Genomic DNA, 14,266 nt, shown 5'->3' with positions numbered 1-14,266 from the left:
ATGTCTTACTCTTTTGTAATTTTTTATGGGTCCTGATTCTCTGTATTCTGTATACTCTTCTCTATTGCTATTATGTTTTGCTATTATTTTTCTTTTTGTCAAATTAATTCTATCTTGTAATATGGATGGGCCAATGCTATCTTTGGCGAACCTTGGAGAACATTTGATGGTTGAGTGATATCGATCATTATAGTTCGCTATAACGATCTGCATCCTCATTTCCGTTGAAAGACTTGTATCATCAATTCCTGTTAATTTCTCCAACAGGGTTGAGTGAAGTCTCTCAATGTCTGCGTTACCAGTGTGATTATTGGGTTTTGTTAAATGGACCTCAATATTTTCAGTATTTAAATATTGTATCAATTGTTCTGCTCTAAACTCATTATCCATTATTACTTTCTTCGGTTTTCCGAATTTTGCGAACTGTTCTAGCAATATAGTTTTCTTTGACCTCCAATTCCTATCAGTTATTATATATGCTGCTGCAAATTTGGTCAATTTATCTATTGTCGTAACAAACGAATGTTTGTTGAAATGAAATATATCAATATGGATAACTTCGTTTTTATCCGTAGGGGTTTCTGTCAAATTGAACTTAGGTTTTATAGGTTTTCTATCATATTTTATTTGTTGGCATTTTTCACAGTTATTTATTATTAACTGAATATGCTCCCTGAGTTTCGGATAAAATATTTTGTCTTTCAATGTATTAATTGTTTCTGCAATGCCACTGTGCATCGACTCCTTACTGTGATACAAAGAGATTTGTCTATGCAGTTCGTCTTCCTGCGATATCTCTGTTGCTCTTTTTGTACATTTTATGAATTCCAGTTTGCTATTACAGGAGAACATGGACATCAACAACAGTTGAATTTTATGATAATCTTGCTCTTCAACTTCAGAAAATATTCCTACCTTACCTTTCCTAATGTGCCTTTCAAATATAGTTCTTAATATGTTTTCACTATTCAGTGGGTCAACCTCGATTATTTTCCTACCATGTGATATCTTAATTTCAGCTTCAGGGCTATATGTTATTATAATTTGCGTCTTATATTTATTAACAATCTCCTCTTTTATAGCAAAGTGCTCCAATAACTCTTCCTCTGCGGAATGTATCGTATCGGACATTTCAAAATTCGATTCTTTATCATTATTTTCGTTTATTTTCGGAGCATTCTCGATTCTACTCAAAAAATCTGCGACCACATTATTTTTTCCTTTCACATATTCTATTTCATAATTATATTCTTGTAATTTTAACAGCCACCTCTGGTGACGTTGTGAAAATTCTTTACCCTTGTATTTATTATTTAAATGCACAATTGGGCAGTGGTCAGTGACTATTTTAAATTTATTTCCATATATGTATGGTCTGAAGTATGTGATTGCATAAATAATAGCTAGAAACTCTTTATCGATGGTAGCATAATTTTGTTCATGCTTGTTAAGAGTTCTAGAAATATAGCATACCGGCTGTCCTTGCTGTGACAGCACTGCGCCAATAGCATAGTCACTTGCATCCGTTGTAATTGAAAATTCTTTATCATACTCTGGATACTTAAGAATCGGATGGGAAGAAATGAGAGCTTTGAGATTTTCAAAACTCGAAATATATTGCGGGTCATTGGGGTTTATTTTACCCCCTTTCTTTAAATATTTAATCATTGGGTACGCTATTTTTGAGTAATCTTTTATGAATTTTCTGTAATACCCTGTGGCTCCTAAAAAGCTTTTTAATTGCCTTTCGGTCCTTGGTACCTTTAAATTCAAAATTACTGCAATTTTCCCTTTGTTAGGTTTTATTCCATCTTTGGTCAACGTATGACCTAAGAATTGTGTTTCTTTCTTTAAGAAACTGCACTTATCCGCTTGAATTTTTAAATTGTGTTCTTGTAGTTTTGAAAAAATTTTTTCTAAAGAAATCAAATGCTCTTCCAATGAAGTGGAAAATATTAAAATGTCGTCTAAATAAACAACACAAATTTTATTTATGTAGTCTCTCAATATGTCATTCATTAGCCTTTGAAAGGTAGCCGGGGCGTTTTTCAACCCAAATGGCATTCTGACATATTCATACAAACCTAGTGGGGAAACAAAAGCTGTTTTTTCAATATCCTTAGATGCCATTAAAATTTGATGGTAACCTTTTGCAAGATCTATAGTGCTAAAGTACTGTGCTTTGTCCAACTTGTCTAAGATTCCATGAATATTTGGCAAGGGATATTTATCGTCAATGGTTATTTGATTAAGCCTACGATAATCAACCACTAAACGAAACTTTTTATTTCCGGACTTATCTTCTTTTTTCGGAACTATTATAATAGGAGAGCTATACCTACTCCTGCTTTTTTGAATTATACCCTGCTTTTCCAATTCTTTAATTTGCCTGACCGCCTCCTCTTCATGTTTCGGAGGTAACCTATAAATTTTTTAATTTATTTGTTGGTTTGTGACCGTCTTTACTTCATGGACCACTGATTTTGTATTAGTCAGTGTGTCCCCATCTTTAAAAATTAATTTTTTATATTTTTTTAGCAATTTTTCAACTCCTTTACGTTCATCTGATTTTAGATGATCAAGTTGAATATTTTGCAATTTCCCAGACTCCAATGCATAAACCTGCTCTTGGATCGTCTTTGAGAGGAATGGTATTTTTACACCATTAAGGAGTTCAATTTCCTCCTTTTCTATATCAATTACCTTGACATTTTTAAATATAAAGTCATTTCCCAACAACAAATCGTATGGTTTATCAAAATCCATCTTCACCCACTTTATTCTAGCCTTGGCAACATATTGAAACTCTGATGGGCACGGAGAACTAACTCTTTCATTTGTGCCCTTAATATTACCATTTAAGGTACTGACTATTATGTTATTTCCTTTAATAACCGGTAGATTATATTCATCGAAGGTTTTCTTCTTCATAATACTAATTGTAGATCCTGGATCCAGCAAAGTTAAAAAATTTTTATTGAATAACGTCAATGTTATTAGAATTTTATTCTGACCACCCGAGGCTAGTTTGTAAAAAACTCTTCGTTTATGTTTACAGCCTCCCCTTGACTCGCAGCATCGACGTCCATGGGTTGAGGCCCATTTGAACGCCTTGTTTGCTGAGATGTATTAAGTCTATTTGGAGTGTTTTGTGGTCGATTGTTTAATTGTTGGCTACCTTGCCTATAATATTGGCCTTGTTCATATACAGGACGGCCATTTACCTGTTGCGAAATACTTTGTCTATTATTTTGTCGTGAAAAATTGGGTGCACGGTAATTGTTTTGAGCAGTGCTATTTTGCGAACGGCTGCTATACCTGCCTGAATTATTGGCTTGCGAATTGTTGCCGTTATTATGCCTAAAATTGGCATTCTGTCTAATATTATTATTATTATAAACAGGGCGAGGATTAAAATTTCCAGACTGTCTGTTTATATTTTTGGATATGAGCATTGGATTCAGGTTTCCAGCATCCAAGCCAATAAAATTGTATATACAAGCCGACATCTGCGGCCATGACACTATGTTTCTTATGGTGCAAGCAAACGTACCTGCCGCCAATTGTTTTATTCTTTGAATGAGCATTCCCGTGAATATCTCCTTCATCGCATCACCATTTTCACTTAAAACACTAAATTCGGTGATATTATCAATTAAATCCCTAGCTTTTTTATTAAGTTCACTTATACTCCCTATTTTTAAATGTGTAATGTCGTTCGTTATCGACATTTGGTCTTTAGTTGACCGAAAATGTTGCTTTAACTTTGTTTTACACTCCTCCCAATTTTCTGGTGGGGTCAGAGAAAGAAAATTTTTTGCTGATCCTGATATCTTAAGATCGAAAACTATTCTATACACTAGGTCCTGTTGCTCTGGGTAGTCCCCCAAAATCCTATCAATTGTTTGAATAAAATAGGGCAACTTCTTTGTGTTGCCTTCAAAAGGATGTAGATATTTTAAGTCTTTCTCCACCTTTTGTCTTAAGGTGGTTCTTTGATATATAGCATTTTGCTGCAATAGTTGCGTTATCGCTACTAAACAAGCCTCCATATTTTGGGCCATTTACTTTTCGAATCAACAAAGGAGTAGAAAAAATATATATTTTATAATTCAATTTTTTTTATTATTATTGATTTGCTTTTACCGAACTGGCATACGTCACATGCCTGATTATTAGTTTTTGCTTACTTGCTTCGAGAAAATTTCTTAATTGATTTAACGTGCCCAAGCATTAAGTACGCTTGCTCTATTTTTTTTCTGCACTGGGGCTCTTTCCACAATATTAAACATATTAAACCTGTTTCTATTAGTGCGAAGATTATTGCCCGCAAATCGATTAACCATCCTCCTGAATCTTGTGGCACTAGGATCTACCTCCGTGAGGGTTGGCCATTCAATCATATTCTTATCCTGGCGTAAATTACTGTACGTCATTTTTTTTTTTTTTTTTTTTTTTTTTTTTAACTAATTATAAACCTCTTTAAATTTGACACATTTTCTATATTTTTTTTTTTTTCTTTTCCTTTTACTTCGTATTTCTTCTATGTTTCATATTTTCTCTTTACATTAACAATTTTTCACAAAAAAAAAAAAAAATTTTTTTTTCACTGTCGTTTTCAAGTATCATAACTTTTCGCAAAATGTTAAAAAATATATGTATCATTAGCTACTTACATAGACTCCTTTCGTCAATGGATGGATCAAAATTTTCAGGATCTCTGCTCTGCTTGGTCTTCACTTATTTGCTGTGGTTTGGTTGATGTTTCCGGAGTGCTCACTGGTACTTGTTGAAATTGTTATTCTGCTGCTGTTATTTTGCTGCTGTTGTTTTGCTGCTGATGTTACTGCTGTTGTTTTGCTGCTGATGTTGCTGCTGTTGTTTTGCTGCTGATGTTGCTGCTGTTGTTTTGCTGCTGATGTTGCTTTTGCGTTTGATAGCGATCAAGGAAACAAGCGACCTCTTTGATGACAGAGATATCTGTTGCTGCTGCTTCTTTCACTGCTATTTTATAGTGCAGTTTTTAAATTTTTATGTGTAAATGCTTTCCTTCTTTAAAGATCCCTTAATAAGCAACCACCGTAGCCGAATGGGGTGGTGCCATCCGTATCGCGACTGCGCCAGTTATGGTTTCTATAGACTCCCCAGTTATGGTTTCCGTCTATTTTTTGAAACCTCGAGTTGCGGCCATAACCCCTTTTAATATCCTTCCTCTAAATAATAAATACTTTTTATTAAGTTTATGGAAACTTTTATTGCAAATTTAGATTACGGAGTTTCTGCGACTTTTGCCAGTCGCCCTTCGCGGTTCAGCCACAACTGGCTTTTCTTAGATCTTTAGGTCTTAAATATAGCCTTAGTATATACATATTTAGATTGTAAATATGTGTGTTTGTGATGTTACTCAGCACCATCCAAATAGTCTACTTTTTGTTTAGACTTGCAGCAATTGTTTTACTGTGTCCTCTTATTTCACTCAAGTATGTTTTGCATACTTGAGTGTTGACACCAGTATGTTTGTTATCTGCATATACGTATGACTTCACGTCATTCGTATATGCAATGAGCGGATTATACTTAAGCATATACATATTTATGTATATTTATATTTCTAACTCTAAAGTGCTGAGTGGCATTCCTAAGGTTCATTTTACAATCATAAATTTTATTGGAATATGATTGTTTTCTTTTTCACTAATACTCATTTTACCATTAAAATATGGTTCTTTTCTTTTTGATAATTTTATGTGTGGGAGCGGGGCCATTCCACATAACTCGCGCGGACCGCTCTCTACCTAGTTAATGGGCTGTAGAAGCTGTAATATTAGGAATTTCCGCATGAAAATTTCACAGTATATTCTTAAGATACTATACTTTCGAAATATCGAAAAAACAAAAAATCGATTTTTTTTAATTTCTAGACTACCTTTAAACTAGCAAAAGTGGGCTGCATATAATTCGTCTTAATCATTTTCATATAAGGATTCTAAAATCCTCTAAATAAAGATCCTGTCACTTCCGAGGTTCACATCAACCGTAAAGCGGTACGGTGTGTAAAATTCACTAATAATTAGAGTCAGTCGACACAACTGGAGCGTATTATGCGCTACACACCGGTAGTGGGTCCTATATGCCTTTATTGGTGCAATAACTACCGGGTTCAACTATGCGGGCCATTTGTTGTTGTAACAGCATAAAATATTCCCTTAAATTTTTGAAGAACGCTACGGACGCGACAGTTCTTTGGGTCGTTTCAAAAAACCAGACTCGTGGATAAGACGCGTTCCATCATCGCCAACTAAAAGCGCCAAGAGAAGTCAACTCCTTCTCCACTTAGTATTTCCAACACAATAAGCTGCAGATACCGTATCGAAGACTCTCAAGACTGGAGTGTTTTATATCCGTTCGTATGTATGCTATAACTTAACCAGCGAAGCCGGGGAATCTTTATGCTCTGCTATGTGTTTATGTTGTATATTTCGAGACCTACGATATTCAACACCGCTAACACGCACATAATCTTTTTCACGGACGCTTCACTCCTATTGTCCACGTCCCTGATTCTGTGTCGTAAAATAGGACGGAAATGATGATAAACTTAATAGTGCTTTTTTTCTTAGTCGGGAGAGGGTTTTACTCTTCAATGGCCGACTTAGTTCAAAAGCGCGCTTCACTTCTGTATACAGTTTAGAAATGGGCAAGGAAAGGCGCGGCTGTTGAGGCCGTCGAAATTAATATCACTGAGATAAACTGGCAATTATCTATTATTAAAAATGGACTCTGCACAATTTAGTTCTTCAGCTCGAAAACTGTTTTCCAACATCTAATAAGAAAAGTCATCCGATAGAGAGAAACCCTCTCTGAAGCCTTGTTAGGTGTCATATGGCTAGGAGAGGTCATTTCCAATTCTAGTGGAGCTGGTTGCATCCCATTGCATGAAAAAAAAAAATTAAAAAGTAGTTTTCTAATAGCAGTGCCAGTGCATTTCTAACATTAAAAAACGTGTCATCTGGCATTTACAGTCGTCATAGAACTGCAGAGCCTTCACATTATTTGTAAGAATTTTTCAAAGCACTTACCGCACATACGCAAGGATGCATGAAGACTTCAATAAATTATTTTTATTATTATTAAGTCAGCCCTAGACCAAAAGAAGATGTTGTACCGCAAAGCGAGAATACTGTGAAGAAGAAGACTTTACCACTCTGTATGCATTTTGCCCAATATGAAGTTGACATTCTTGCACTACTTACTGCATTCTAGGGCATGTGCCAAAGAGCACTCATACATCTGCAACTTCCCAGTCCAAGTGTGTACATGTGACTCAGTGTATCCAATATGAAAACCCATTCCGAGCATAAGTGATAACACAAAGCGCGGTTAAACATTGACATTTCTATTTTTATTAACAGTTACAATACAGCTACATTTAGTTAAGTTATTTGCCTTTTATTTTTTATCTAGAACACATGCATAATTTTTTTGCTTAGTACTAAAATTTGGAAGTACAACGTCACAGCATATAAAAATTAAATAAATTTACTTAATATCATTTAAATTACGGTTAATCTAACAGGAAATTCATAGACACTGTTTTCACATTTGATCTACACCTATAATAAAAATTTATATAGAAATGAGATTCATTTTAAAAACAAAATTCAATTTAGATTTCTAATAAAGGAAAATGTTAAGATACAATAAAATCTTTCATACCATCTTACGAAAATTAGCAATGTGACAGTTCAGCTGACTGTAAACTTTGTACTCGAATTAGTGCCACAAAAAAGTAAGAAAATAAAATTATAAAAATTTATTTTTTGTTGCCAGCTTAAATCCCAAAATTAGTGATTCCATTATCATTTTCTAGTGTGTACTGCTTATTATTCATTTTAAGTTCAACTTTTTCTGTAGCTCTTGGATTATAAGGGCACCACTGAAACTTACGAGAGAATTTTCGAGTTTGTTCTCACCAAATGTATCTTGTATAGAAGTCTGGACAGTTTTTTCGATTCTAGAAATGTTTCGAGATTTTCAGAGTTTTCAAAACTTATTCAAGTTCAAGGGAACACCCCTACTATACGATTTAAAAAGCTTGTAGATAGCCCCGCTGTACGCTAAAAGAAAAATCATTGAAAATAAAATACCTAAGTATCACTCGACAAGTGGCTGAAAATTCTAGCTAACTCAAGGTGAAGTTGTGATAGTTTTCTTATTGTTGTAACAGTATAAAATCTGTCCCCTAAATTTTAGAGAAATTCTGCTGTAATGGTAGCCCTTGACCGGGTGTAAGTTTATGACCGAGCTTTATAATCTATTCATGCGTTGGGTTGTTGTAGCAGCAATACTAAGCCCTGTCAGTGTAGTGTATATCACTGGGCGTCTAACTCATCTAAAGGTAGGTCCAAGAAACTTGCTGTTTCGACAGGTTGGGTCCAGAGTGAGAGGGGCTTAGTGGGACATGTGAAAAGGTGGTTATTCCATGCGTTGGGTATTACCACCCTCTCAATTCACAATTACGATTAGTGGTTGGAAATTGGCAAGGATGAATCATCTCAACATGTTTTCCAACTATTTCGCTTTCCCAAAAAACATGGTGTAGATAATTGACATCTGCGGAATATTTTTATATTTCTTTCTTTCTATTCCCTCCCTGTTTCTTATCTCTGGTAGTTCCTCAAGGGACCATTGCTCCACATTCTTTATATTGGCTAGGTCCACATATAGAGGTCCACAAAGCTATGATTCTACTCTTTATTGAAAAAAGTGCATCAATTATAGTTTTTCCAAAGCAATAAAAGGCTCCTTATTATCAAGTGACTTTACGGCAAGTGGAAATTTGGAAGTGAAGACACATTAAAATCGGCAGGTTCGTAGGAACCCACAGGTAAAGTGGGTTGCGCTCCAAGAGTTATTTTAATAGTTACTCTAAAATCTCTACTATACCTATATATACATATAATTGGCGCGCACACCCTTTTTGGGTGTTTGATCGAGCTCCTCCTCCTATTTGCGGTGTGCGTCTTGATGTTTTTACACAAATAGAGGGACCTACAATTTCAAGCCGACTCCGAACGGCAGATATTTTTATGAGGAGCTTTTTCATGGCAGAACTACACTCGGATGCTTGCTATTGCCTGCCGAGGGGCGGCCGCTATTAGAAACAACTTTTTCTTAATTTTGGTGTTTCACCGAGATTCGAACCTCCGTTCTCTCTGTGAATTCCGAATGGTAGTCACGCACCAACCCATTCGGCTACTGCGGCCTACTATACTAAGTACTCATAAAAGTGCAGCTTGAAGCAAACAGTAAATAAAAGCAGGCAGTTACTCGTTTCCTTATTCTTCGATTGGGTAAAACACAAATTATTTATTGGGAGTTTATCTCTACTTTGACCTGATGCACGTATGGAATGGGTTTGAAATGGCGACGTAGCCTTTCTGACGAGTTTTTAGGAGTCGACGAAAACCTAACGTGATCCTAGAGATCTGTTGTTGTAGCAGAAAAAACATTCCCCATACATGTACTACTGAAGTGACAGTCCTTCGCCGGATATAGGTATATAGTAAATCCGGGTCCTTCCGGTAATGTAGAACCGACTGTCGGGCGGGAACGAACTAACCAGTTTGCTTAGGTACTTGCAGGTAATTTGCGTGGTTGCACAGCGAAATTGCGGTTAATAAGCCAGCAAATCATTTCCTAAGAAAGGCAGTCGTCTCATAATCTGCTTAAATAAAGTGAATGCAATTTTACAAGGTGGTTCACCCAGCGTTTGAAATTTAATTTAATCCGGCAGCAAATAACATATGCATGAATTTTTTTCAACGTAGTGAAAAAAAGTAAAATAAAAAAATTAAATGGGATTTTAAAATAAACTGAATTTTTGAAAGTCCTTGAACTGTGGTTTATGTTTTATTACATTTTTATACAATTTTCAAATTAAAAACAAAATGGCTCTGATTTCTGCAGCAGAACCTACCGTAACATTTCAACCTCTGCTAATGTCAAATAAATGTTGAGAGCATACATTTTTTCTGTACACCTCTGTTAAACCTTTATTGAAATGTTATTCCCGTTCAGTTTTTGCAGATTTGTTTTTGTTTTTTTTTTCGTTCCATCTTATCATTTATGCGTTCTCTAATAGTATTTATTAAGAGGCTGCAACTTACAGCTTAAAGGGAAACTTTAGATATTTAAAAGTAATCAGCATTTAAATTTTGCGCATTCGCATGTTCGCCTATCGCCTATATGATTTCTCTGTAGCACTACTTTCTCGGTAGATGGGTGTTGTGATCGATATCTCATAAAGTATCGATCAATCCATTAAAAGTTTATACTCGTGGTGAAGATGACATTTCACACTAAAGAAATTCGTTTGCTCTTTTCTGTTTGTTCCATTCAATTGTGAGTTACAGGATACTAACAATAGCAGTCAACAAAGAGAGAGTTCGGTACATTTTAAAGTTTATGGGCCGCTGAAATTGTGAATGGTGTTTATGTTTTTTTTTGTTTTTGGTCTTGTTATGGTGCCGATATTGTAACAACTAATTACGTGCAAGTTTGATTTCGTCTATTCCGTTCAGGCATTTTTGATGTTAAAGAAAATGTCGACAAAATTACGGAAATAATAAAAATTGACCGACATACATACATGTTAGTACTTGTAGCATCGCTCAGGAGCTAAAACTCGACCATAAAACAATTTTAAACCATTTTCGCAAAAATAATGGATTTGTTTTTCCCCAAACTAATATGCTTTATGATGAGCTTTTCCATGATGGAAATACACTCGGGGGTTTGTCATTACCTGCCGAGGGGTGACCGCTATTAGAAAAAACTTTTGCTTCATGCACGGAGACTCGAACCTACGCACTTCCGAATAGTAGTCACACACCAACTCATTCGGACACGGTGGCCGCTGGGAAAATAGTGAGTTAAATTAAATGGACTCTAAATACCTACAATGGCTTACAGCTCATTTCGTGTGACGCTTTATTCAAAAGAATATTTTTTAATTAGGTTGCATTTTCAAAAACCTATTTTACTCGCACCTAAACTCTTCCATACTTGTTATTCAGTTTTTTAATCCTTTTATATTAACTTTATTTATATTTTACACTTAACGAACGACTAGAACTTGGCAATCACCAACGAGTAACACTAATTTAATTTTTTTAAACTTACTTCTTTAAATATTACTTAAAATGCTTAACAATTAATTACGAGTAATTTAAATTCATTTGTAGTTATCGAAAATTTAAGTTTTCCAAATGCATGAGTTGTTGTAATTATAAGTATATGTCGCACAGCTTTAAGCTTACTTTCACTTCACAGTAGATACAATAAGTACATACACTGATACTACTAAAATGCATTCCTGCATCGCTATCCGAACCTGAAATTGCTTACAGCTGAGAAATACTAAAATGAAAATAATTAACTACTTTTTGTTAACTTTTGCTTGAATACACTAATTTTTTAAATAGTCTACTAAATTCCTGTATTTGATTCCTTCCTTTCCTCGGCACAATTGCCTTTGCTCTTGCCTTACTCTTCTTTCGCACTCTGTCAGGTCTCCACATGATTGAGCAGCAGTGGCGTATTGGCTGTCGGATAGGAGGATGGTCTGCGCTGACGTTGCCAGCTGGTAAGTTCATCGTTGCTGCCACCAGAGAGTGTTGACTCCTCGTAACGTGAATGCGTCGAACCGCCGGAAGAACGACGCACACCCGTATAAGAATCGGTGATGACCTCCAAGAGCGCCTCATCGCTGTGTAAAAAGTGCATGTTAATTTTTATATGCAGTTCAAAGACAATAGTCACCCACACCCACCTGTGGTAGCGATGATGCTCGAGCAGACTGCCAGTAGCAAAGCGTAATTTCTTAGGTGATTCTAGGCTGGAAGAACGCGTAAGTGAGTTGCGCGGCATGCCCTTATTTTTCAGCGATGAACGTATTCCATAATCCACCAATGCTGATGTTGTCTGCTGCTGACCTTTCTGCTTAATGGTACCCTGTATAAATTTGTTGAGCGCTCGCGAACCACGACGCTGCGAGCGTTCATAGTTTCGTTTATTGCGCGCCTCTTCGTCTTCGCCCAACAGCCAATAGGTGCGCTGATCGCCTTTGCCTTTCATAGTGATAACGCCACGTTCCTGATAATGATATCCACCCAACTTTTCCAGCAACTCGCGGCACTGTTGACTACAGTGTATCTTCAGTGGCACACCGCTCGATTCCATGCGGGATGCAGTGTTCACAGTATCACCGAATAGACAGTAGCGTGGCATTTTCAAACCCACCACACCGGCGCATACGGGGCCTGTGTGTATGCCTATGCGCAGTAGCAGTTTGTTGGTGGGACGATGACGTATTTTGAATTCGGACACGGCACTGAGCAGGTGGAGGGACATCGAAGCGATTTCGGCGGCGTGCAAATCGCCATTGCGGATCGGTAGACCAGAGACCTGAAATGAGAGGAAGGGAAACAATTTTTTTTTTTTTGAAAGTTTAATATTACATTTTGCACTTTTTTATCAATAATAAATGCCGAAATGGATTTAAGATATTCTCATGGGGACACAATTGCCGTTCGGTTAGGGCTCGGGCTCGGGCAAAACTTTAAATACATTTTTCTCACAACTATGTTTTTTGAACTGGTGATCACTGTAACTAAAAAACTGCTTGGTTGATTTCAATAAAATCTATACTGCCTTTGAAAAACATAAGAAACTAATTGAAGGGTTTTTTTTTTCAAAAATTTCGATTTTTTTTAAACAATTAATTGTCGGATTTTATTTTTCTCGAAAATCTGAAAAATATTTCCTGAGGCCGCCATATTGTCAATTTTGAAAAAAAAAAAGTTTCGATCAGGCACAAGATTATCTATTAATAAAACTAATTTCTGTTGTCCGATTGACTTTAGATGAATCTCCAAGGACTTGTGATGATCACCGCAAGGGACTTCTGGAGAAACGGGCTCCACACAAACAGCGCTAACTTGAAATTTTGCTAAAGTTAAGTCGATACATGATGCATTAATGCTATGTTATTATTTTTGTAAAATAAAGTAATTGACTAGCAAAACAAATTATTGAAAATCATAATTTTTTCGGGTCTCTGACTACCTCTAACCATTTAGTCATTTTGTCCCAACAGAGCTTTGTATTAGTGCGCTTACTTTAATCTAACTGATGCAAGCCTACTGTCCATTCAAAGACCTATTTATCGCTTTTCTCGACCATTTTCGACCATTTGAACGAACTGAAGGAGGCAAGATTGCTTGTAATCTGTAACATCGGAAGATCTAAACAGGGCAAATAAACGAAACGAATTGGTTTGGAGGTAAACGAAGACAAACCATAGTCATCATCTTATCCAACAAGCAGTCTCCATGTTACTATTGACGTTCGTTCACTAGGCAAATAGCATTAAGACCACTAATAATATGAGACTTCTAAAGAGACTCTCTCTCTCTCTCTCTCTGTGAAGAAGCACTTCTTTAGCCTACGTGGGCCAATAAGGAGTAAAGCATCTCTCGACCAAAAAATACCACTTTATAAGGGCCATGGTAAGGCACAGATACTTGGACAATGACAACGTCTAATGAGGCCTCATGAGAGAGTATCGCAGACAATGCAAAAATTAGCTGTGGAAGATTTATATGATGCAGCAAATAACGATCCAGTGATTCCCCTAGCTAAGTCCTTTCCCTGCTAATTAGCCAGGAAAATATCTGCTGGTGTCTACATAGAGAGTAGAATTATTATTATTATTAGAAGGCCATTACGCACTGCGACCAGAGCTGATCTATTGTGAAAGGCCTATTTTGTAACCCTAGAGTTTTAGGCTTTTTAGAAATTTTAGCACAGTTTTGGGTTTGCTGTTCCAAAGATTGCATGGAGATACTACGATACCACCAAGGTGGTGAAGTCTTTGTCTGCCCAACGCAGGACATTCACAAAGCACATGTTCTGAGCTTTCTATGTCCATTTCGCAAAAGCGGCAGACATTGGTCTCGGATAGACCAATATTGTTTAGATGGTACCTCAGGCTGCAGTGACCTGTAAGGTATCCGGTTAAAAGACGCAGATCTACTCTGTTTAGTGAGAGAAGTTTGTCAGATATTCCTTTGTTGGGACTTAGGAATAGTTTGGCTTGACGCTGACCGGCACAGTTTAGCCAGTGTGCGGCAAGTTTTCTTTCCTCCCATTTCCTAAGGAATTCATTAATGTGGCCTTTTGTTAGTCCACAGAAAGGCTCAGG

General features: G+C 36.3%; 1 protein-coding gene across 1 annotated transcript in view; it reads right to left on the bottom strand.

Moving 5' to 3' along the window:
* Positions 1-7,404: 7,404 nt before the first annotated feature.
* LOC128860935 (guanylate cyclase 32E) overlaps positions 7,405-14,266 on the bottom strand; it is a 192,551-nt gene continuing 185,689 nt past the window's right edge. Inside the window, exons 18-19 of the mRNA XM_054098735.1 lie at positions 11,834-12,468; positions 7,405-11,770 (exon numbers count right to left, since the gene is read on the bottom strand). Coding sequence (XP_053954710.1) covers positions 11,569-11,770; positions 11,834-12,468 — 837 coding nt within the window. The 3' untranslated portion in view covers positions 7,405-11,568. The remainder of the gene's footprint in view (positions 11,771-11,833; positions 12,469-14,266) is intronic.

This window comes from Anastrepha ludens, chromosome 4 (genome assembly GCF_028408465.1).
Source record: "Anastrepha ludens isolate Willacy chromosome 4, idAnaLude1.1, whole genome shotgun sequence".
Lineage (NCBI taxonomy): Eukaryota > Metazoa > Arthropoda > Insecta > Diptera > Tephritidae > Anastrepha > Anastrepha ludens.
This window is presented reverse-complemented; position numbering and strand designations above follow the sequence as displayed.